This window comes from Hemiscyllium ocellatum, chromosome 1, assembly GCF_020745735.1.
Source record: "Hemiscyllium ocellatum isolate sHemOce1 chromosome 1, sHemOce1.pat.X.cur, whole genome shotgun sequence".
NCBI classification, from domain to species: domain Eukaryota; kingdom Metazoa; phylum Chordata; class Chondrichthyes; order Orectolobiformes; family Hemiscylliidae; genus Hemiscyllium; species Hemiscyllium ocellatum.
The window spans coordinates 160,973,295-160,995,004 of NC_083401.1; the positions used below are offsets into that span (position 1 = coordinate 160,973,295).

At 45.4% G+C, this 21,710-nt stretch overlaps 1 protein-coding gene across 1 annotated transcript in view; it reads left to right on the forward strand.

Annotated features, from left to right (window-relative positions):
* ednraa (endothelin receptor type Aa) overlaps window positions 1-21,710 on the forward strand; it is a 53,445-nt gene that overhangs the window by 21,257 nt on the left and 10,478 nt on the right. The window contains exons 4-5 of the mRNA XM_060827205.1: window positions 13,724-13,876; window positions 15,195-15,328. Of these exons, the coding sequence (XP_060683188.1) occupies window positions 13,724-13,876; window positions 15,195-15,328 (287 nt within the window). The remainder of the gene's footprint in view (window positions 1-13,723; window positions 13,877-15,194; window positions 15,329-21,710) is intronic.

The window sequence follows — 21,710 nt, forward strand, 5'->3', positions numbered from 1 at the left end:
CCATGGCCTCAGCTTCTGGCTATTATTGAAGATCTGAACAAAAAAAACCTGTCCCTTTTAATTTCACCCCTCTTAATTCCAGGTCTCTTTCTGTCTATTTATTTCATTTTCTGTAGATGATTGGCACTCATTTAATATAATCTGAAGGGCATTTCTATGAATAAAGACAAAAGGGATTGGGGCGGCAGGGTGGCTCAGTGGTTAGCACTGCTGCCTCACAGCGCCAGGGACCCAGGTTCAATTCCAGCCTCTGGTAACTGTCCGTGTGGAGTTTGCACATTCTCCCCGTGTCTGCGTCGGTTTCCTCCCACAATCCAAAGGTGTGCCGGCCAGGTGAATTGGCCGTGCTAAATCGCCCATAGAGGCAGGGGTAAATAGAGGGTAGGGGAATGGGTCTGGGTGGGTTACCCTTCAGAGGGTTGGTGTGGACGATTGGGCCTAGGGGCCTGTTTCCACACTGTAGGGATTCTAAAATAGCAAGTATTCTGCTCAGCACTTTTTTGGCTGCTCTGGTTATAACCTCAATTCTACATTCCTGTACGTAGCCAAAAATCTTCCATCCCCTTGGTAATCATGAATCCATCCTCCTCCTCCCCCCCCCCCCCCCCGCCCGCCCTCCCGCCTTAACAACATTTAACACCCATTGCCTTTTGAGGAAGGGAATTTCAAAGACTTGTAACCCTCTGAGAGAAAGGGTCATTAAGTTCCATTTCTGCATGGCTCAGTCACAATTCTTCAATCTGCTTGGTTAAGGAGGTAAACGATTGCTTGCTTTGTTCAGACAGGTCCCAAGTCCCCTTCAGAAATGGTTTTCTAATCAGAGCAGGGTCCTGTATGAAATCCCATATAGTCTTTTGGCAAATATAAGTATAATGAGTGACCTGCACCTTACATTCATACAGCCATGGAATCATAGAATCATACAGCATGGAAACGGACCCTTGGGTCTAACCTGTCCACGCCAACCATGTTCCCGAACTAAACCAGTCCCACCTACCTGCACTTGGCCCATATGCCTCCAAACCTTTCTTATTCCTGAACTTATCCAAATGTCTTTTAGACATCGTACCTGTGCCTGCATCCACAACCTCCTCTGACACTTTATTGCACACATGAACCATTCTCTGTGTATGAAAAGGTATGTCCTTTTTAAATCTTTCTCCTCTCACCTTGAAAATATGCCCCCTGTTTTGAATTCCCTCCAACCTAGGGAATTCACTTTATCTATGACCCTCATGATTTCATAAACCTCAATAAGATCACCCCTCAACCTCCTATAGAACATAGAACAGAGAACAGAGAACAACACAGCGCAGAACAGGCCCTTCGGCCCTCGATGTTGTGCTGACCTGTGAACTATTCTCAGCTCGTCCCCCTACACTATCCCATCATCATCCATGTGCTTATCTATGCTCCAGTAGAAAAAAGTCCCAGTGTTTTGGGTCTATATTTATATCTCAAACCCTCCATTCCCAGCAATATCCTAGTAACTTCTTTTCTGAACCCTCTCCAGTTTAGTAATATCCTTCCTATGAACAGGTGACCAGAACTGCACACAGTACTCCAGAACAGGCCTCATCAATGTCCTGTACACTTCAACATGACATTCCAGTTCCTGTCGTCAAACATATACAGGGAGGGGAGAGCAATGGCCAAGTGCCATTATCAGTAGACTGCTAATTCAGATAACCTTCTGGGGACCCAGCTTTGAATCCCACCACAGCATATAGTGGGATTTGAATTCAATAGATATCTCAAATTAGAAAGCTAATGGTGGTCATGAATCCATTGTCGACTGGTTCACTAATGTCCTTTAGGGAAGGAAACTGCCATCCTTGTCTGGTCTGGCCTACACGTGACTCCCAGCCCACAGCAAAGCAGTTGACTTTTAACTGCCCTCTGGGCAATTGGGGGATGGGCAGTAACTACTGCCTAGCCAGCGACTCTCTCATCCCGTGAATGAATAAAGAAAAAAAACGTTCTGAGCAATGAAGGCAAACATGCTAAACAGCTTCTTAGCGTCTATCTGTGATGTAAATTTCAAAGAACTGTGTACCTGAACCCTGAGGCCTCTCTGTTCCACTACATTGCCCTGACCATTAATTGTACAAGTCCTACTCTTGTTTGTATTACTAAAATGCAACACCTCGCATGTATCTAAGTTAAACTCCATTTGCCACTCCTCAGCCCATTCACCTAATTGATCAAGATCTCTTTGTAATCTTAGATAGCCTTCTTCACTGTCCACTACCTCATCAATGTTGGTGTTATCTGCAAACTTACTGACCAGTCTTCCCATATCCTCATCCAAATCATTTATATCAATGACAAACAAAAGTGGGCCCAGTACGGATCCCTGTGGGACAACACTGGTCATGGTCGTCCAGTCTGAAAAACAAACCTGGAGAAAGTGAGGACTGCAGGGGCTGGAGGTCAGAGCTGAAAAATGGGTTGCTGGAAAAGCGCAGCAGGTCAGGCAGCATCCAAGGAGCAGAAGAATCGACGTTTTGGGCATAAGCCTGAAGAAGGGCTTATGCCCGAAATATTAATTCTCCTCCTCCCTGGATGCTGCCTGACCTGCTGCGCTTTTCCAGCAACACATTTTTCAGCTCTGAAAAACGAACCTCACCACCACCCACTGCCTCCTACCATACAACCAATTTTGTATTCAGCCAAAATGCAGCCTTGTGTATGTCCATGTAGTCTCACACGTGTTCCATCCATTTCTTCTCACTTTCCTCAGGTGAACTCTAACCATCATGGCTTCATTTACTTATGGTATAAAACTGAACAGAATGCAGGTCTTTCTGTATCTCAATCTATTCCAGAAAGTTTATTTTCAAACTATCAATGTGCCATCTTATCCTCACCAACGAACATGCGAATTTCTGCCATTAATCAACTCTAACCTGAGGAAAAGAATCTTTCCTGATGGAAGTACATCCATCCAGACTCCATGGGCAGAATCCTGTGCTCCAGTCCAATCCCTAACAGGAAACCCTGTGGATGCTCTTCCCACTCCATGACCAATTAGACCTTTAAGTGGGCAATCCATGCCATATAATGACCTGGTATGAAGCCAGCTCGGTTTGCTGTGTGAGAACACAGCCAGCAGGCCCTGGTGTGTCTGTTTGTAGGGTTTGCAGAAGATTCCTTGTGAAAGGCACTAAGCGCCTGTTCGAAGAGCCCACATTTTGGGTTCAGGAGAGGGGGAGACAAGCTGCTGAAAGGCAGACCCAGCTTTGTGTGCCGTTGTGGTTCAACTTGACAAACCACCAGGAGTCACAGGTACAGGTACAGGCATTTATTCTTAGGTAGTGTGGGAGAGTCGGTCTACGACCGAACACTTACAAAAAACCCACAGGTTCTCATCTTTTCTGCACTGAGGGTCACACACGCAAATTCAAATCTGGCCATTTTACAACCAAATGGCACTTATTTTGCATTGTTTTTGTTCACTGAATGTCTTCCTGCTGATTGGACTAGTCAGGGGTAAAATATAGAGTAGTAGGGAATAGGTCTGGGTGGGATACTCTTGAAGGGTTGGTATGGACTCGTTGGGCCAAAGGGCCTGTTTCCTTGTTTCTATTAATCAGGCCGCAGCCAGCCATTTTGCGACCTACTTGCATTGTTTTACAACATACATGACTGACTGAATCTGAATTGGACCTTTTCAGTTGTAACTCTTTCACTGTTGAACCACTAATTCACCCACCAACACATTCCTTCCTCTGTCTGTGCCTGGGTGCCACCTTGCTCTGGGACCTCAGGTGGGCACAGTGCCAGCCTGCTGTTGGCCGGTTAGGCCTGAACACTTGTTGCTAGAGGCAATGCCTACTCTCACAAGTCAGCCCAATGGCTGCGACTTCGGTCTTCTCCAGAAAATGTTGTGTGTGCCCACTAGAAAGACACACAGACGCTTAAAAGACCAGGATTGGGTGAGCACAGGGATTTTAGAAGGTGGAATTAACTTGCAGTATTAGGAGCAGGCATGAAGGTGGAGTTGAAACTGAAGATTAATTGTGATCATATTTCATGAGGAGATCAGGCTCAGAAAGCAATGAGGTCTACTCTTCTTATTTCTTACATTCCTAAGAGTTCAAATGGCAAGTTTGAATCATAAAATAGAATCACTATAGTGTAGAAACAGGCCCTTTGGCCCAACAAGTCCATACCAACCCTTCAAAGAGTATCCCACCCAGACCTATTCCCGACTATTCTATATTTTACCCCTGACTAATACACCTAACCTTACACATCCCTGAACATTATGGCATGGCCAGTTTACCTAACCTGTACAGCTTTGGACTGTGGGAGGAAACTGGAGCACCCGGAGGAAACCCACACAGACATGGGGAGAATGTGCAAACTCCACACAGACAGTCGCCCGAGGCTGGAATTGAACCCGGGTCCCTGCCGCTGTGAGGCAGCAGTGCTAACCACTGAGCCACCGTGTCGCCCCCTTTTTGTTTCAAAGGAAAGTGGGACAGAACAGCAGCTCTTCACCGGAGACTCACTGAGGATGTTACGGAGCATGGTGATGAAACGTCTAAGAGCAAACCTTCCAACTCAGAAAGCAAACTTACATCCAGAACCTCAACCTGAGCTACAAATCTTCTCAATAATCTCAATACCTAAGAGTATTCAGTTAATCTCTAACAATATACGCCAGGATGCCATTCTCTTTGTGGTTAGAGTTGTGACCATGTTCATCTGCCTTTGCTCACCCTCTTCACTATTCCCATCAAGCCAAGCCTCCCCTCAGATTTTCCCTTAGCCTTGACTTTCTTTTCTCTTTAAGTTTCCCTCCACCTTTGCCCACTCTGAGCTCGCCTCTTCCATGAGAGCTTGTCTTGCTTCCTTGCTCACATTCCCAATAAGCCTAATTTCCATTATTTTATAAATGACTCCCTCTCCTGAAAGGGAACTGACCCCCTCCCTTTCAAAATGATTATCACCGTCCATCTCAGAAAAGCACATCTTTGATTTCTCTTTCTGGCAAACTAATCTTCAGCCTGCCTTCCGATTAACTTTAAAATCTCCGTCTTTCCCATGACTTCATGCTTAAAACTACCCTGTCAGCTTCCTGCCAGACACATCACCAATTTGGCTCTAACTAATATAAAAGAAGGTGTTCTCTGTACCTGTGTTTCATGGTGCACTTCCTATATTCAATCGTTCTGCAGTTGCGGTCATGATATTTTGTAAGCGAAAGGATAAGCAAAACTTTGGGCGTTGCATGTTATTTGCCTGAATTTAGATCAAGTTTCAGTCTCACTTTCTGCTATGATCTCCTCCACTGCAATTTTCCACATTAAAGGTCATTCAGATCTGAAATAAATAAACTCGGTGATTATTGAAAGGCAAGTAAATCACAACTGAGAATAATAAGAGAAGCACTCATGGAGACGTACAACATAGAAAGTCCATCCCGTCCATGCCGACTAGATATCCTAACCTAACCTAGTCCCACCTGCCAACACCCGGCCCATATCCCTCCAAACCCTTCCTATTCATATACCCATCCAAATGCCTCTTAAATGCTGTAATTGTACCATCCTCCACCACTTCCTCTGGCAGTTCATTCCATACACGTACCACCCTCTGTGTGAAATATTGAAGTTGCTAAAGAGGGCAGAAAAATGGGGCCAACAATGTTTTTTTTAGATTAGATTACTTACAGTGTGGAAACAGGCCCTTCGTCCCAACAAGTCCACACCGACCCGCCAAAGCGCAACCCACCCATACCCCTACATATACCCCTTACCTAACACTACAGGCAATTTAGCGTGGCCAATTCACCTGACCCGCACACCTTTGGACTGTGGGAGGAAACCGGAGTACCCGGAGGAAACCCACGCAGACACGGGGAGAATGTGCAAATTCCACACAGTCAGTCGCCTGAGGCGGGAATTGAAGCCAGGTCCCTGGCGCTGTGAGGCAGCAGTGCTAACCACTGTGCCACCATGCCGCCCACATGTTGTTGCACTGACATAGGTATGATTGGCTGAATGGCCTTCTACTCATTTGAAAAACATAACATAAAATCACTACAGTATGGAAACAGGCCAGTTTTGCCCGACAAGCCCATAGCAGCCCTCCAAAGGGTATTTCCACCCAGGCTTATCCTCCTATCCTTGCCCCATAACTCTGTATTTCCCATGGCTAATCCACCCAGCCTGCACATCCATGGACCCTGGGCAACTCAGCGTAGCCAATCCACTGAACATGCACATCTTCAGAGTGTGGGAGGAAAACAGAGCACCCAGAGGGAACTCCACACAAACAGTTGCCCGAGGCTGGAATCAAACCCAGGTCCCTGGCACTGTGAGGCAGCAGTGCTAACCACTGAGCCACCGTGCCACCCAAACATTGATGATTCAATACCTTTCAAGTTCAGGAGTACCTGCAGTACCTGTTGACCTATCAAACCTGTTCAGTTGGGGGGTTGGATTTTACATTCCCCTGCTCGTGGTTTTGAAGGCAAGAGGTGGGAGGTGGTGGGGGTCTGTAAACTCCTGTGTCTGGCCGTCCTGCACAGACACACCCTCCCCTGTCAATCTGAAATTATATGAATTGGGGGAGGTGACAATTTATCGACCTGTCTTGGAATCCCTACAGCACAGATTGAGACCATTCAGCCTTTTAGGTCTGCACCAATGCTCCATAGGGCATCGCACCCATTCCCCATATTTGCCCTGGCTAATCCACTTCGCCAGCACATCCTTGGACCATATAGGGCAATTTAGTATGGCCAATCCAGCTAACCTACACGCTGTTGGACTTTGGGAAGAAACGTGAGCACCCGGCAGAAACCCACGCAGACACGGGGAGAATATGCAAACTCCCTACAGTCAGTTACCCGAGGCTGGAATCAAGCCCTAGTCCCTGGTGCTGTGAGGCAGCAGTGCGACCCACTGTGACACAATGCAATCCTTGATCCGATGCAGCCAGTTAATGTCAACTGAAGGGCCTCATCCCAGTGCCAGTGGTATGTTACTAAGGCAAGGGCACATCATCACTAGTAGGAGCCTGACAGCTTTAGCTGCTCAGTCTGGGAGCAGGCAAGGCCCCCTTTGCAAGATCCCTGTTGCTATGAGAGACGCCTTTCCAATCATCTCTTTTAACCCTCTCTCAAGCCACCTGAACCTGCTTCCCCACATCCCAATCTACTTTCCCCGATCCCTGGGCTTAGCTGTCGGTCAAAACTGTTTCGCCCTGGGAACGGTTGATAGTCCAAGCATAGCCACCATTCCTGACAGGTGCTGCTGAGGCAAGAAATCTGGCTCATCTGATTGGAAGGGAACTCTGTAAAATGGGATGTCCTTCCTGATAAAGGCAAGTCGCACTTTACAGCAATCAATACTGCTTCCAACTTTACATTACAGTGGTACAACCATCGGAATCTCGTGTGGGTGACCCTGCCTCTGAATTATTAGCCAGCAGAATGTGGACCCCACTGTCCTATAAAACCCAACAAATGAATATAGTCATTTTCTTACATTCCTTCACCAAAACAGCTATCTCTATTTAAAAGATTTGAGCTCTTTATTTGGATCTGTTAAGCATTAAAATATCTTCTTTCTTTCCTGCCTCATGTGTTTCTCTTGATCCTGAGAATTGAAAAATGATGCTTGTGGACAAAATTATCCATGGAATGTATCCTGGAGGGAGGGTTCTGGTTAGCTTCGATGGTTGTGTAGTTGTTCAGAATAAATCCCAAAGGACGGGTTCAATTCCTGTCCTGGCTGAGGCCATCTTGTGGGGTCCTTTCTCACCTTGTCCCCTGAGTGTGGAAGGGAATGACCGCCACCGACAAAAACCTGCTGAGGAACTCGCTTGGGTTGAAGCATCAGCAGACAATGAGGGAAAGTCCTGCCTTCAAGCACAGCACACGCAGAATGGAACGGATTCCAAACAGAACGTGCCTTAAAAAAATAAACACGGAATCCTGTGCTTTTCCCAATGTTAAGGTTTTTGTCGGTGGCGGTCATTCCCTTCCACACTCAGGGGACAAGGTGAGAAAGGACCCCACAAGATGGCCTCAGCCGGGACAGGAATTGAACCCATCCTGTTGGGATTTATTCTGAACAACTACACAACCCATCGAAGCTAACCAGAACCCTCCCTCCAGGATACATTCCATGGATAATTTTGTCCACAAGCATCATTTTTCAATTCTCAAGATCAAGAGAAACACATGAGGCAAGAAAGAAAGAAGATATTTTAATGCTTAACAGATCCAAATAAAGAGCTCAAATCTTTTAAATAGAGATAGCTGCTTTGGTGAAGGAATGTAAAGAGAATGATTATATTCATAGGTTGGATTTTATGGGACAGTGGGGTCCACATTCTGCTGGCTAATAATTCAGAGGCAGGGTCACCCACACGAGATTCTGATGGTTCCACCACTGTAATGTAAAATCAGAAGCAGTATTGATTGCTGTAAAGTGAGAATTAATACATTAGAAAACTGTTTAAGTAACAAAAGGAAATTACTAAAGTTCATCGCACCCTCTTGGTCAAGTTTGACTTCCAGTAATCACATCAGCTCACCTTTAAAGCTCTTCAGGAACTGTCTGCCTGGATGGTTGACCTGTACTTACCTTAGAGAAAGTGAGGAATGCAGATCAGAGTGGTGAGTGGGATGCTGGAGCACCCATCATCAGGAAGGGCTCATGCCCGAAATGTTGATTCTCCTGCTCCTTGGATGCTGCCCTGACCTGCTGTGCTTTTCCAGCACCACACTCTGGACTCTGTAGTTGCCTTTAACCAGTCACTTCCTACATGTTTAGTTATTCCAGTGACTTAACAGTAGCTACTAATTCCATTCCAACACTGACAATGCTTTACAAACGCTTTTCTGGCTGTTTAGTGCTTTGGCATATCCTAAGGCCATCAAGGGCAAGATATAACAACAACAACCTGCTTTTCCATAATGCTCTTGATATACTACAGCATCACAAGATGTTTTGGTATGAAACAAAATTTAACACGAAGGCCTGTGAGGAGATTTTAAGACAGATGGCCAAAAACTTAGTCAAAGAGGAGGTCTCCAAGGAACAAGACTAAAAAGCTGGGGCAGTTCAGTGAGGTGATGCTAGAGGTTGGGCAGAATGGTGGCATAGTAGTTAGCATTGCCGACTCATAGTGCCAGGGACCCAAGTTCAATTCTAAACTTCGGGCGATTGTCTGTGTGGAGTTTGAACTCTCTTCCCTGTGTCCGGGTGCTCCGGTTTCCTCCCACACTCCAAAGATGTGCAGGTTAGGGTGGATTGCCCATGCTAAATTGCCCGTAGTGTCCAGGGATATACAGGCTAAGTGGATTAGCTATGGGAAAATACAGGAATATTCTTTTGGGGTGGGGGTGGGTCAGTATGGACTTGATGGGCCGAATGGCCTCTTTCCACACTGTCGGGCTTCTATGATTCTAGGTTAGGGCCAGAGGCACAGCTGTCAGTGCTAAAGTTATTCAAATTATAGATTCTCAAGTGACCAGGATTGGGTGAGCATGGAGATTTCAGGAGGTGGAAGAAGTGGCAGAGATAAGATCAGGCAAGGAGAGATCTGAGAACAAGATGAGAATTTCAAAGTTTCGGTCCTGGTAGACCAGGAGGCTATCCAGCACAGAGATGATGAACAGAATCTGTTACATGCTGGGACAGAAGCAACGGAGAGTTGGATGAGTTTGTAATTAAGAGCAGATGGAAGGCAGGCTATGACACCATTGAGATGGTTGAGTCGAGAGATAACAAAGGCATGGGTGAGTGTTTCAATGGCAGATAAGCTGAGGCAGTAGTTTAGTCAGTCGCAGTGATGTAGCAGATGCGCTGTCAAAGGTTCAACTTGCTTTCAAACACAATGATGCGTTTGCACGTGGTCTGGTTCAATCTCAGACAGTTGGGGGAGACATGAAGGCAGTGGCTAGAAGACAGAGTTTACAGTGGGGATTGAGCGCCATGCCTTTGGTATTCCGAATACTTAGTGGAGAGAATTTGTATTCTCACAGAATATCCGACAGTCGGTGTGACGAGTAGGAAGGTTGACAGAGGTGGTGATTAAATAGGACTGTGTCTTTTCAGAACACTTGATAAATGTGAGTCCTTTTTTTCCTTTCTAACTACAGTCAAGGTAACAATGAAATGTAACTGCAGTGTGTTGGAAAACGTGTAGACCGAATTCATCATGGTACCCTTCACATATACCCTTCATTGGACCTGGGTCCAGCATAGTGGGGAAATCTCCCCTTCCATATTGACCCAAGGGCAAAAGTCAAAACTGGGAAGGAAGCAACTGTTAAGACAGAAGAAAAATATTGGTACATACTTTGCAAACCAGATTTAATCAACAGAAATAAGCACCATGTTTGCTGAGAAACCGTTGAACTTTCAGAATGTGAAATCTAAAACAAACAGAGACAAATCACAAACAAAAGCAGAAATTGCTGGAAAAGCTCAGCTGGTCTGGCAGAATCTGTGGAGACAGAGTTAACAGGTCAGGTCCTCCTTCAGAAACCCTGCTTTGTCTCCACAGATGCTGCCAGACCAGCTGAGTTTTTCCAGCGATTTCTGGGGGGTTTTTTCTGATTCCCAACATCAGCAGTCATAGAGATGTACAGCCCGGAAACAGACCCTTCGGTCCAACCCTGTCCATGCCGACCAGATATCCCAACCCAATCTAGTCCCACCTGCCAGCACCCGGCCCATATCCCTCCAAACCCTTCCTATTCATATACCCATCCAAATGCCCCTTAAATGTTGCAATTGTACCAGCCTCCACCACATCCTCTGGCAGCTCATTCCATACATGTACCACCCTCTGTGTGAAAAAGTTGCCCCTTAGGTCCTTTTCATATCTTTCCCTGCTCACCCTAAACCTATGCCCTCTAGTTCTGGACTCCCCCATCCCAGGGAAAAGACTTTGTCTATTTATCCTATCCATGCTCTTCATGATTTTATAAACCTCTATAAGGTCACCCCTCAGCCTCCGACGCTCCAGGGAAAACATCCCCAGCCTGTTCAGCCTCTCCCTCTAGCTCAAATCCTCCAACCCTGGCAACATCCTTGTAAATCTTTTCTGAACCCTTTCAAGTTTCACAACATCCTTCTGATAGGAAGGAGACCAGAATTGCACAGAATATTCTAAAAGTGGCCAAATCAATGTCCTGTACAGCTGCAACATGACCTCCCAACTCCTGTACTCAATACTCTGACCAATAAAGGAAAGCATACCAAACACCACCTTCACTATCCTATCTACCTGCAACTCCACTTTCACGGAGCTATGAACCTGCACTCCAAGGTCTCTTTGTTCAGCGACACTCCCTAGACCCTTACCATTAAGTGTATATTCTTTAATATTTGTTGTTCAGAGATAAATCACAGTTCAGTCAGAAACTGAAAGTATAAAAGGTTGTGTTAAATTTCAGGATGTGACTCTCTGCTATAAATAACCAGGAATTAGGATGTATGTTTGCTCGCTGGTTCATTTTCAGACGGTTTCGTCACCATGCTAGGTAACATCATCAGTGAACCTCAGGTGAAACACTGCTGTTAGTGACCCGCTTTCTATTTGTGTGTTTCGGGTTCCTTGGGTTGGTGATGTCAGTTCCTGTGGTGATGTCATGTCCTGTTCTTTTTCTCAGAGGGTGGTAAATGGGGTCTAAGTCAACGTATTTGTCGATAGAGTTCCGGTTGGAATGCCACACTTCTAGGAATTCTCATGCTAATCTGTGTTTGGCTTGCCCTAGGATGGATGTGTTGTTCCAGGCAAAATGGCGTCCTTCCTCATCTGTATGTGGCTAGTCGATGTTCATGTATCCTAGTGGCTAGTTTTCTGCCTGTTACAGTTCTTGCAAGGTATTTTGTAAATGACATTAGTTTTGCTTGTTGTCTGTGTAGGGTCTTTCAAGTTCAGTAGCTGCTGTTTTAGTGTGTTGGTGGGTTTGTGGGCTACCATGATGCCAATGTACAGATTAGCCAAGGAGTTCCACCAAAGACTAAAACACTTAGTAGTAAACTCCCACCACTCCATCCACTCCACCCAGGAATTCCTGAAGACCGTCAAAGACACCAAGATAGATGAGGATGAAATAATGGTCTCCTTTGACATACAGCCCTGTTCACATCCATCAACATCAACTCAGCCAAGGAAACACTATTAGATGACCCAAAGACACATACACCAAACACCACCAACTTCATCAGCAAGGACAGTATCTTCAAGCTAATGGACCTGTGCCTTACCACCCACTTCACCTTCAACAACTAAACCTACAGACAAACCAACGGAACACCCATGGGATCTCCGATATCAGGGTTCTTAGCAGAGGCAGTAATGCAGAGACTCGAACAAACAGCCCTGCCAACCATCCAACCCATCCGCTATGTGGATGACACCTTTGTCTTCAATAAACGAAACAAATTAGAGGAAACCTTCAAGACCATCAATAATCCCCTCACTGGCATAACATTCACTAAAGAGCAGGAAAACAACAACAAACTGCCGTTCCTAGATGTCACAGTAGAGTGAACAGCCAATGGGGAACTTCAAACCTGCATCTACAGGAAAACAACACATACTGACCAAATACTGAACTACAGAAACAATCATCCCAATACTCACAAACAAAGCTGCATCAGAACATTATTTCAATGAGCCACCACACACTGCAGCACAGAGGGACTACGCAGAGCAGAGGAAAATCACCTATACCGTATATTCAAAAAGAATGGATACCCAATGAACACAATCCTCAGAGTTCTCAGCAACAAACCCAACAAGCAGATAAAACACATCCAGAAACCCTAGCCACTCTCTCCTACATCAAAGACATCTCAGAAATGACTGCCAGACTACTCAGACCCCTTGGCATCATGGTAGCCCACAAACCACCAACACACTAAAACAGCAGCTAATGAACTTGAAAGACCCCATACAGACAACATGCAAAACTAATGTTATTTACAAAATACCGTGCAAGGGCTGTAACAAACAGACAGAAAACTAGCCACCAGGATACATGAACACCAACTAGCCACAAAACAACATGTCCCACTCACACTAGTATCCTTACATACAGATGAGGAAGGACACCACTTCAACTGGGACAACACATCCATCCTCGGACAAGTCAAATAGAGACACACACAAGAATTCCTAGAAGCACGGCATTCCAACTCCCTCCACAAACACATTGACTTGGATCCCATTTATCACCCTCTGGAAAAAAAACCAGGAAATGACATCACCAACTCACGGAAACCTAAAAACATAAATAGAAAGTGGGCCATACCACCAGTGCTTTGTCCAGAGGCTCACTGATGATGTTACCTAATATGGCGACGAAACATCTGAAAACAAACCTTCCAGCTCAGCGATTTAACTTACATCCAGAACCTCAACCTGAGCTACAAATCTTATCAAATCCAGGAATCCGTAGGCACCAGGTATTCAATATTACCCTTGCAGAAGAATTTAAGAGAAAGGATGACCAGGCTGCTAAATTTGTTTAAGTATCTCCAATCTCAAGGCTGTACTGGCATTGCAGTAAACTTGAAAATATCCCATTAGTCTTTCCAAACACGTACTGAGTCCTGCACTGTGGCCCTTGGTCTTTCAGCTAGATTTTCCAATATTAAAAGAAAATATCAAAGATGCTCTCTCTATGAACATCTTGTCTGGCCGCCTTCTGTCTCACGGGAAGCAAAATGTTTTCTTCCAGTTCTACATGAATGTGAAGGATTGGTGGATGTTTGGGTTTTACTTCTGTATGCCCCTTGTCTGCACTGCTTTCTTCTACGCTCGGATGACCAGTGAGATGTTAAGCAAGAGGAACAAGAGTTTGAGGATTGCCTTGAGTGAGCACTTGAAACGGGTACGTTTTATTTTTAACTATAGTTTAATGCCGCAGAGAAGCTGTGTGCAAATGTGAACATACCTCAGTCACAAAATGTCAAGATATTTGCAATGCTATGGGCCAAGTGCCAGAAAATGAGATTAAAATAGTTAGGCCTGGTACAGACTCAGTGGACTGAAGGATGTTTTTATGTGCTCTCAAGACTAAACATATAATTAACCCAAGTGCCAATACCTCATCAGTTTGTGTATAACTTGTGTACCTTTTGCATCATATCCTTATAGGTTTGTGAGTGACACTGTTGTGAAGAAATGAATAGCCTAATGAGACAAATTACACCATTAATAATTCCATTTTAAAAAAAAGCAAAAGCTTGATTCACCAACCCAGGACTTTCTATGGGGAGCCAGACATGAAACGAGTAGGTCTGGAACTTCTTAATGTAGCATAAATTCTCCAAACTCTCAGAACTAAATCAGCTCTTAACTTTCCACCTGGACTTTTAGTGGTGGACAACGGTTTTTTTTTCAGAAAATTAATTTTTTTCTAAGAAATAAAAAAAGTTTCAAAATTAAAATGTAATAGACTCACTCTCCTTCATTTTAATCTTCATTGCTGCTGTCACTGAATTTGATTTAATTGAAGAAACCAGATTTTGTTTTTGGTATTCCCTGTCTCTTTCATTACTATTTTAGCCTGTTGTTTCTTCAAACCCTCTTGTTCTCTTAAACAGTCTACCCCCTGATCTTTCTCCTTGATCCTTCCTGAGCTGGTAGATGGAAGACCATGATTGAGAAGGATCCAAGCTTCCTCTGCTCTCGCTGCGTTGACATTTTATTTAATCACACATATTTACACTTGATGCTATAGCAATTAAAATCAATTAATGGGACAGTACGGTGACTCAGTGGTTAGCACTGCTGCCTCACAGCACCAGGTTCAATTCCAGCCTCGGGTGACTGTCTGTGTGGAGTTTGCACATTCTCCCCATGTCTGCGTGGGTTTCCTCCGGGTGCTCCGGTTTCCTCTCACAGTCCAAAAGCTGTGCAGGTCAGGTGAATTGGCCGTGCTTGGGTTAATATGGACTGGTTGGGCTGAAGGGCCTGTTTCCACACTATAGGGAATCTAATCATTACTCTCTATTTAAGCCACTCCCTTTCCACCAGCATACATTATGTTATTTTGTTACACCTAATTGTTTGATAAATAGATCCAAGGATTGTCATTGGTCCTCAATTTACCAACACGAATGAAAGCATGAGAGCTTTGCGTGATACTCTCTGTAACTGGCTAAGACTGCTTGAACTAAAGCTTGTTTTTTGTATTTTTTTTACAGCGCAGAGAGGTAGCCAAAACAGTTTTGTTTCTAGTTGTGCTTTTCGCTCTGTGTTGGTTCCCTCTCCATCTTAGCAAGCTTTTAAAGAAAACTCATTACAATGAAAATCGCTCCAACAAATGTGATTTCCTGAAGTAAGTAAGATTGACAAATGATATTCTCTTTAAATTAACCTTGAATTCACTTTGGGGAGACACTCACAGGAAATATTAATAAGTTCAAATGAAAGCCTATCTCCCACCATCATGACTTGTATAATTATTAAATTGTATTTTAAAAATTATCTGTATGAAATAAGCAGTTAATATGTATTTCCAGACTGGGAAACTCTCAATTGTATAGCCCTCAGAATGTCCCAAAAAAATTCATTTTGAAATGTACTCACAATGAATGTATTTTACAATCACGTTGTCAGAACAAAATAACACACCACGTTATAGTCCAACAGGTTTGTTTGGAAGCGCTACGTTTCAGAGCGCTGCTCCTTCAAACAGGTGGTTGTCAGAACAGGAAATTCGACGTTTTGGGCCAGAGCCCTTCATCAGGAATCCTGATGAAGGGCTCTGGCCCGAAACGTCGAATTTCCTGTTCCTTGGATGCTGCCTGACCTGCTGCGCTTTAACCAGCAACACATTTTCAGCTCTGATCTCCAGCATCTGCAGACCTGACTTTTTACTCGGTTGTCAGAACAGTGTGGGTTCAAGGCATTCTTCAGGGATCTGAGCATATAATCTCGGTTGACAGCCACAATACCGTCAGACTCCTGCAGTGTTGGAAGGGTCACCTGTCGGATGAAACGTGAATTCCTCTCAGAAGACAGGAGTTCTGGCTGGTGTCCTGGCCAATCCTCATCCCCAAACCCACGTCTCAGATTAACACCATTGGCTCCGATTTAGAAGGCAGTTGTGATTGATTGCTCGATATTCCTTGTGTATACAGCAGCTTGTGGATAATTTGTGCGCTCCCATGCAGCAAGGATCGGGAGCCTGATAGGACACAGAAGATCCGGGATGCATGTGAGATTGGCACACAGTAGCACGCTATTCTGCAACAAGTAACTCTGGGTGGGATATTCTTTGGAGGGGCTGGCGTGGACCCGATGGGCCGAATGGCCTGCATCTACACTGTAGGAATTCTATGAAAAGGACGGGGTAACAGCTGCTTGGAAATATCAGCTGCAAACCACACTCTATTGGATTTGGAACGATATCATTATCCTTTTGTTGTCGCTGGAACGCCCTCCCTAATGTCACTGTGGACATAACTCCACCTCATGGACAGTAGCAACTCAAGAAGGCAGTTTGCTACCACTTCGTTAAGGGCAATTAGGGATGAGCAACAGTTACTAGTCTAGCTCATGACCCCCACGTCCTGTGAAACGGCAAACAAAAGTCTCTTCAACTCATCAGACTGCGGAACTGAAGGGCTGAATTTTAACACCGCGGCCGGCTTTGAGCAGATCCCAGGAATTCCCAGCACCATTTCTGTTGGCGTAAGTGGGGAAGTGTCCTTAGCAAGTGCTTCGACAGCACAGAGAGCAAGCAGTATTAGTGGCGTTAGGGGTTGGGTGACTGTGAGAGGGGAAGATGTTGCAGACAGTAGCGAAAGTAGTGGAGAGTGAGCCTTGGTGGGAGGTGGGCACAGGAGCAGACAACAAGCAACATGAATTCGACTGGGAAAACACTACTATCATAGGGCAAGCCAGACAGAGAACAGCCAGGGAATTCCTAGAGGCATGGCATTCATCCACAAACTCCATCAACAAACACATCGACCTGGACCCAATATACCAACCACTACAGCGGACAGCTGAAACTGACACCTGGAAGCGGCGAGGACAGACCACTATAAATACCGGAAGAAACATCAAAGAAGCGCTTCGCAGGAGGTTCCAGAGCACTGATGATGTCTCCTAGCCAGGGGACGAAACGTTTGCAACAAAAACTTCCAGCTCGGCGAATAGAACCACAACAGGAGCAGAGGCTGAGTGAGCATGTGGTATTGGAGAGAGGATTGTGGGAGACTGGGGAGGGGTCATTGATCTTGGATAGCTGTGTATTTCTCCAGAAGGCTGGGGCTGCTTGAACCCAGTTGGCAACCTTTGGCCAAGTTGGCGTGGTCTGGTGAGCAGCCCCCACACTAGGCTCGAGGGGAGCATCTGTGTCACCCTGTCCAGCAGGAACTCAAGGTCCTTACCTGCACCAACTTACCCCTGTCCGCCATGTTTGGGACAAACGGCGGAATCCGTGCACACCTGACCCAGAATAGCAGTGATCGCCCGGGTACACAATGGTACACAGGTGCTGAGGACACCAGCCTATTCTGGAATATCCAGTGAATGGCACGTGGTGCCTGGTGACAGAGGGTGAACATCGGACTTGGTACAAGCCAGAGGGACGCGAGTTTGGTAAGATTCAGAGAGGAAACCGTTCAAATCCCTCCGACAAACTTGATGTGACCTGTAACTTAGCCTCGAAAGCATACGATTCAGCCCAAAATGTGCGTGAAACGTATTTCGAACACACTCTGGCTTGCTGTTGAGTAGGCAATTTGTCAGCCCCTCACTATCTCAAGTCGCTCTCTCCCCATTTAAAAGTTTTTTTGACACCTTTAGGTATTACACCCCATCGGCCACACACACACACTTTCGCCAAGCACCCATTGAATTTCCATCTGCAGTTATTTTGTCTTTATTAAAATACACGCTCTCAGATAAGGGGCTGACAACACCTGTCGTTTTTCAAGAGTTCCAACCTGTCACTGTACAAACCTCCATTTGGAGTAGCTGGGGTATAAATATTGAGACACCCCGTCCAGATGGGGTTTAATGTGTTAGAAGCACATAGCAACAGGACGGCCACACACCTGAAACTATAATTTGGGGCTAGGTCCATCATTAAGAGACCTGTGCATTACAGAGACTGAATGTGTTAAGAAAAAATTAAAAGTTTTTAAAAATAAGATGCTAGAAATACAGCATGCCAAACAAAAGATGAGCTGTTCCAGCGTTCCAGTGAAAGGTTTGCAATGCTGTCATTGCATCACCGACAGAAGGTAAGATGCTGGCGTTCATGGGATTGAAAGGTGTTCACAGGAAAACTACATCACCACAGAATACGGGATACACAGAACACAAACTCTGACTGCCATCAGCTGAGTGATGGCAGCCAGGGTTTTGAAAGTAGGGGGTTCCTGTGGATGGGAGATGGAGGGTGGTCAGAGGCAAGTTCTGGAGGGACGGGGGACTGGTTGTTGGTGTCCCACCTCCCAGTGCCTGATTCCTCCATCAGGGACTGGATGCCCTTGAACAAGTAACCTGTCCAGAGATCTCAAGTAAACTGCCCAAGTTTTCCCTTCATCCCCTGACTGGCACCTTCCTTCGAGCTGTGTAGCATGACCAACTATCATTTGCTTGATGTAAAATTATTTGCTCTACACTGAGGATAATCTAGTTATTTTTATATTCCTGACTAGTTTATTCTCTTTGTCAATGATCCATTCTGCTATACTGTAATGTCGATTTAGGTGCGCTGGGTGTTTAGGGTTCGGACTCCCCCCTGCCATTTAATTATCTATTAGTGAGTTTTGAGAAAGTTTATAGCTCAGGTTGAGGTTCTGGATGTAGCTTTGCTCACTGAGCTGGAAGGTTTGTTTTCAGACATTTCGTCACCATACTAGGTACCATCCGGAGGCTCACTGATGATGTTACCTAGTATGGTGACGAAACGTCTGAAAACAAACCTTCCAGCTCAGTGAGCAAACCTACATCCATGGTCATCATTTCCAGTTACTGTTATCTCACACTGATGTGGCACTGCACACCTGTATTTCTGAGCTTCTGCCATCGCCGCACCGATTAGCATTGTGTTGACAATAAACAGACTAAAATCTATTTGATTGCTCCATTTTCCCATAATGCCCATTTTATCTGCCACCTGCAAAGTCATTTTCTGTTTGTGAAGGCGAGAGTTAAGAATAGATTATCAAGTGTGGCGCCACATTGTGCTGAAGATCAAAGGAACCCATCAGATTCCGAATTTGTGTTCCCGATGGTTGCTGTGCTTCTTTCTAAGTGAGCCACACATGACCTGGGACATGCCAGGTTCCATCGCTGTGTTATACTCCTCCTCCTCTCTGCATTTCCTGCTCCAGTTCCCACTTCTGCATCGTGTAGGCATGGCGGACCATTGTGGTTTTGGGAATCCTGGCTGGCAGCTCTAGGTCTATGCAGGCACAAGGTCCAATTCCTTCCTCCATCACAGCTAGGGTTGGAAGGAGGTGGTTGTGTCAATTGGCTTTTGCTGACTATAATTACAAATCACGCAAACCCAGGTTATGGTCCAGTATTTGGAAGCACTAGCTTTCAGAGCGCTGCTCCTTCATCTGGTAACTGTGAAGCAGGATCATAAGCTTCAGAATTCAGTTGTATGGCACTGATCTTTTGCTATAAGTTCTGTGTCTTATGATCCTGCTCACAGCTACCCAATGAAAGAGCAGCACTCCGAAAGCTAGTGCTTCCAAATAAACCTGTTGGACTATAACCTGGTGTTGTGTGATTTTTAACTGTGTCCACCCCAGTCCAACACCGGCTCCTCCACATCATGGTTTCCTGGATATCATTATCCTCACACATGTCATCAGCAATCTCTTCAGAAACTCGTGTTTGTCTCCAGGGAAGTAGTCAATAACTCTTCTTTGAGATTTGAACACCAGGGAGGCTTGACAGAGGCATGTTGGATAATCTTTCAGTTACGCAGACAGGTTGTACAAGATGGAAATAGTGCTGCTGCCCTATAGATACCCACCCAAGATTTGATTCATCATTGTCACATACTGAGATACAGTGAGAAGTATTGTTTTACGTGCTGAGCAGACAGATCATACTTTACATAAGTACACAAGAGTAATCGGACAGAATGCAGAGTATAGTGTTACAGCAGCAGAGAAGGATCATCATGGAGTCTCTGCCATCAGCTGAGTGGTGGCAGCCGGGGTTTTGAAAGTAGGGGGTTCCTGTGGGTGGGAGGTGGAGGGTGGTCAGAGGCAGGTTCTGGAGGGACGGGGGACTGGTTGTTGGTGTCCCATCTCCCAGTGCCAGATTCCTCCATCAGGGACTGGGTGCCCTTGAACAAGTAACCTGTCCAGAGATCTCAAGTAAACTGCCCAAGTTTTCCCTTCATCCCCTGACTGGCACCTTCCTTTGAGCTATGTGGCATGACCAACGATTGGAGAGTTACTCCCCAATCCTATTGACTTCAATTTTTACAGGGGCACCATGATGCTACACTTGGTCAACTTCTGCGGTGATGTCAACTGCACTTAATTCTCACCTCGCTGCTCGAATTCAACTCTTAGGATCAGCGCTGTGATGAGGTCTGGCAGATCCAAAACTGAGTATCGGTAACAAATTAAAAATGACCAAGAGCTGCTGATGCTGGAATCAGAAACAAAACCAGAAATTGCTAGAAAAACTCAAATGTCTAGCGGCACCCGTGGAGAGAAAGTTGACTTAGTGTTTCAAGTTTTGTGACCCTTCTTTGGAATGTCCTGAAGTAGGGTTACTGGATCTGAAACGGTAACTTTACTTTCTCTTCACAGATGCTGCCAGGTCTGCTGGAGGTTTGGTAACTAAGTTACTGGTGAATACATGTCCCCTGTCAGCACTATTGGCAACACTCTCCATCACTTGGCTGATGAGTCAGAGTAGATTGTTAGGGCTGTAATAGGAATTGTCCTGTTTTTTGTGGACAGGACATACCTGCACAATAAAAGCCTGCGTTAAAGCTGTGCTGAAATGGGGCACATATATTACTGGACTACGCGTCTTCTGCACTACAGCCAAGATGATGTCAGGAATCATAACCTTTGGTTGGCCCAGTGTAACCTGCCATTTCCTGATATCAAGTTAGGCAAATTGAATTGCCTCCATATTTGTATCTGCGAGAGAGGGGACTTCAGGAGGAGACCTAACACTTCTGGCTAAAATGGATGATGCTCCCCCCACCCCTCCCCACACCAATTACATTCTGTGCTCTTTATAATCTCAGTGCTTCATCCAGGGTATTGGTCAACAGGAAGATGGCTGCTCCTATTACTGATGGAAGGCAATAAGTGTTCATCAATAGGGAGGGTTCTTTGCCTGTGTTAAAGCTGATACCATGGGTCTATGGGTCAGGGAGTCGAGAATCAGGTTACAGAGGGGGCAAGCTGAGAGCTATCTGGAGATTAGTTTGTTTGGAACTATGGTGCTGAAGGTGGAGTTGCGGTCAATGAGTAGGAGCCTGATGGAGGTATCCTTGCTATCCAGATGTTTCAGGGTTGAACACAGGGCCAGGGAGATGGTATCTGCCGTGCAGCTGATGTGACTGCTGGCAGATTGCAAATGATCAAGGCAATCTGGTAGGCTGAAGTTGATATGAGTCCTGACTAACCTGTCAAAGCTCATCATAATGATGGAGGTCAGATCCACCAGCAGTATTCATTGAGGTACACAGTGCATGGTTTTTCTTTGGCACT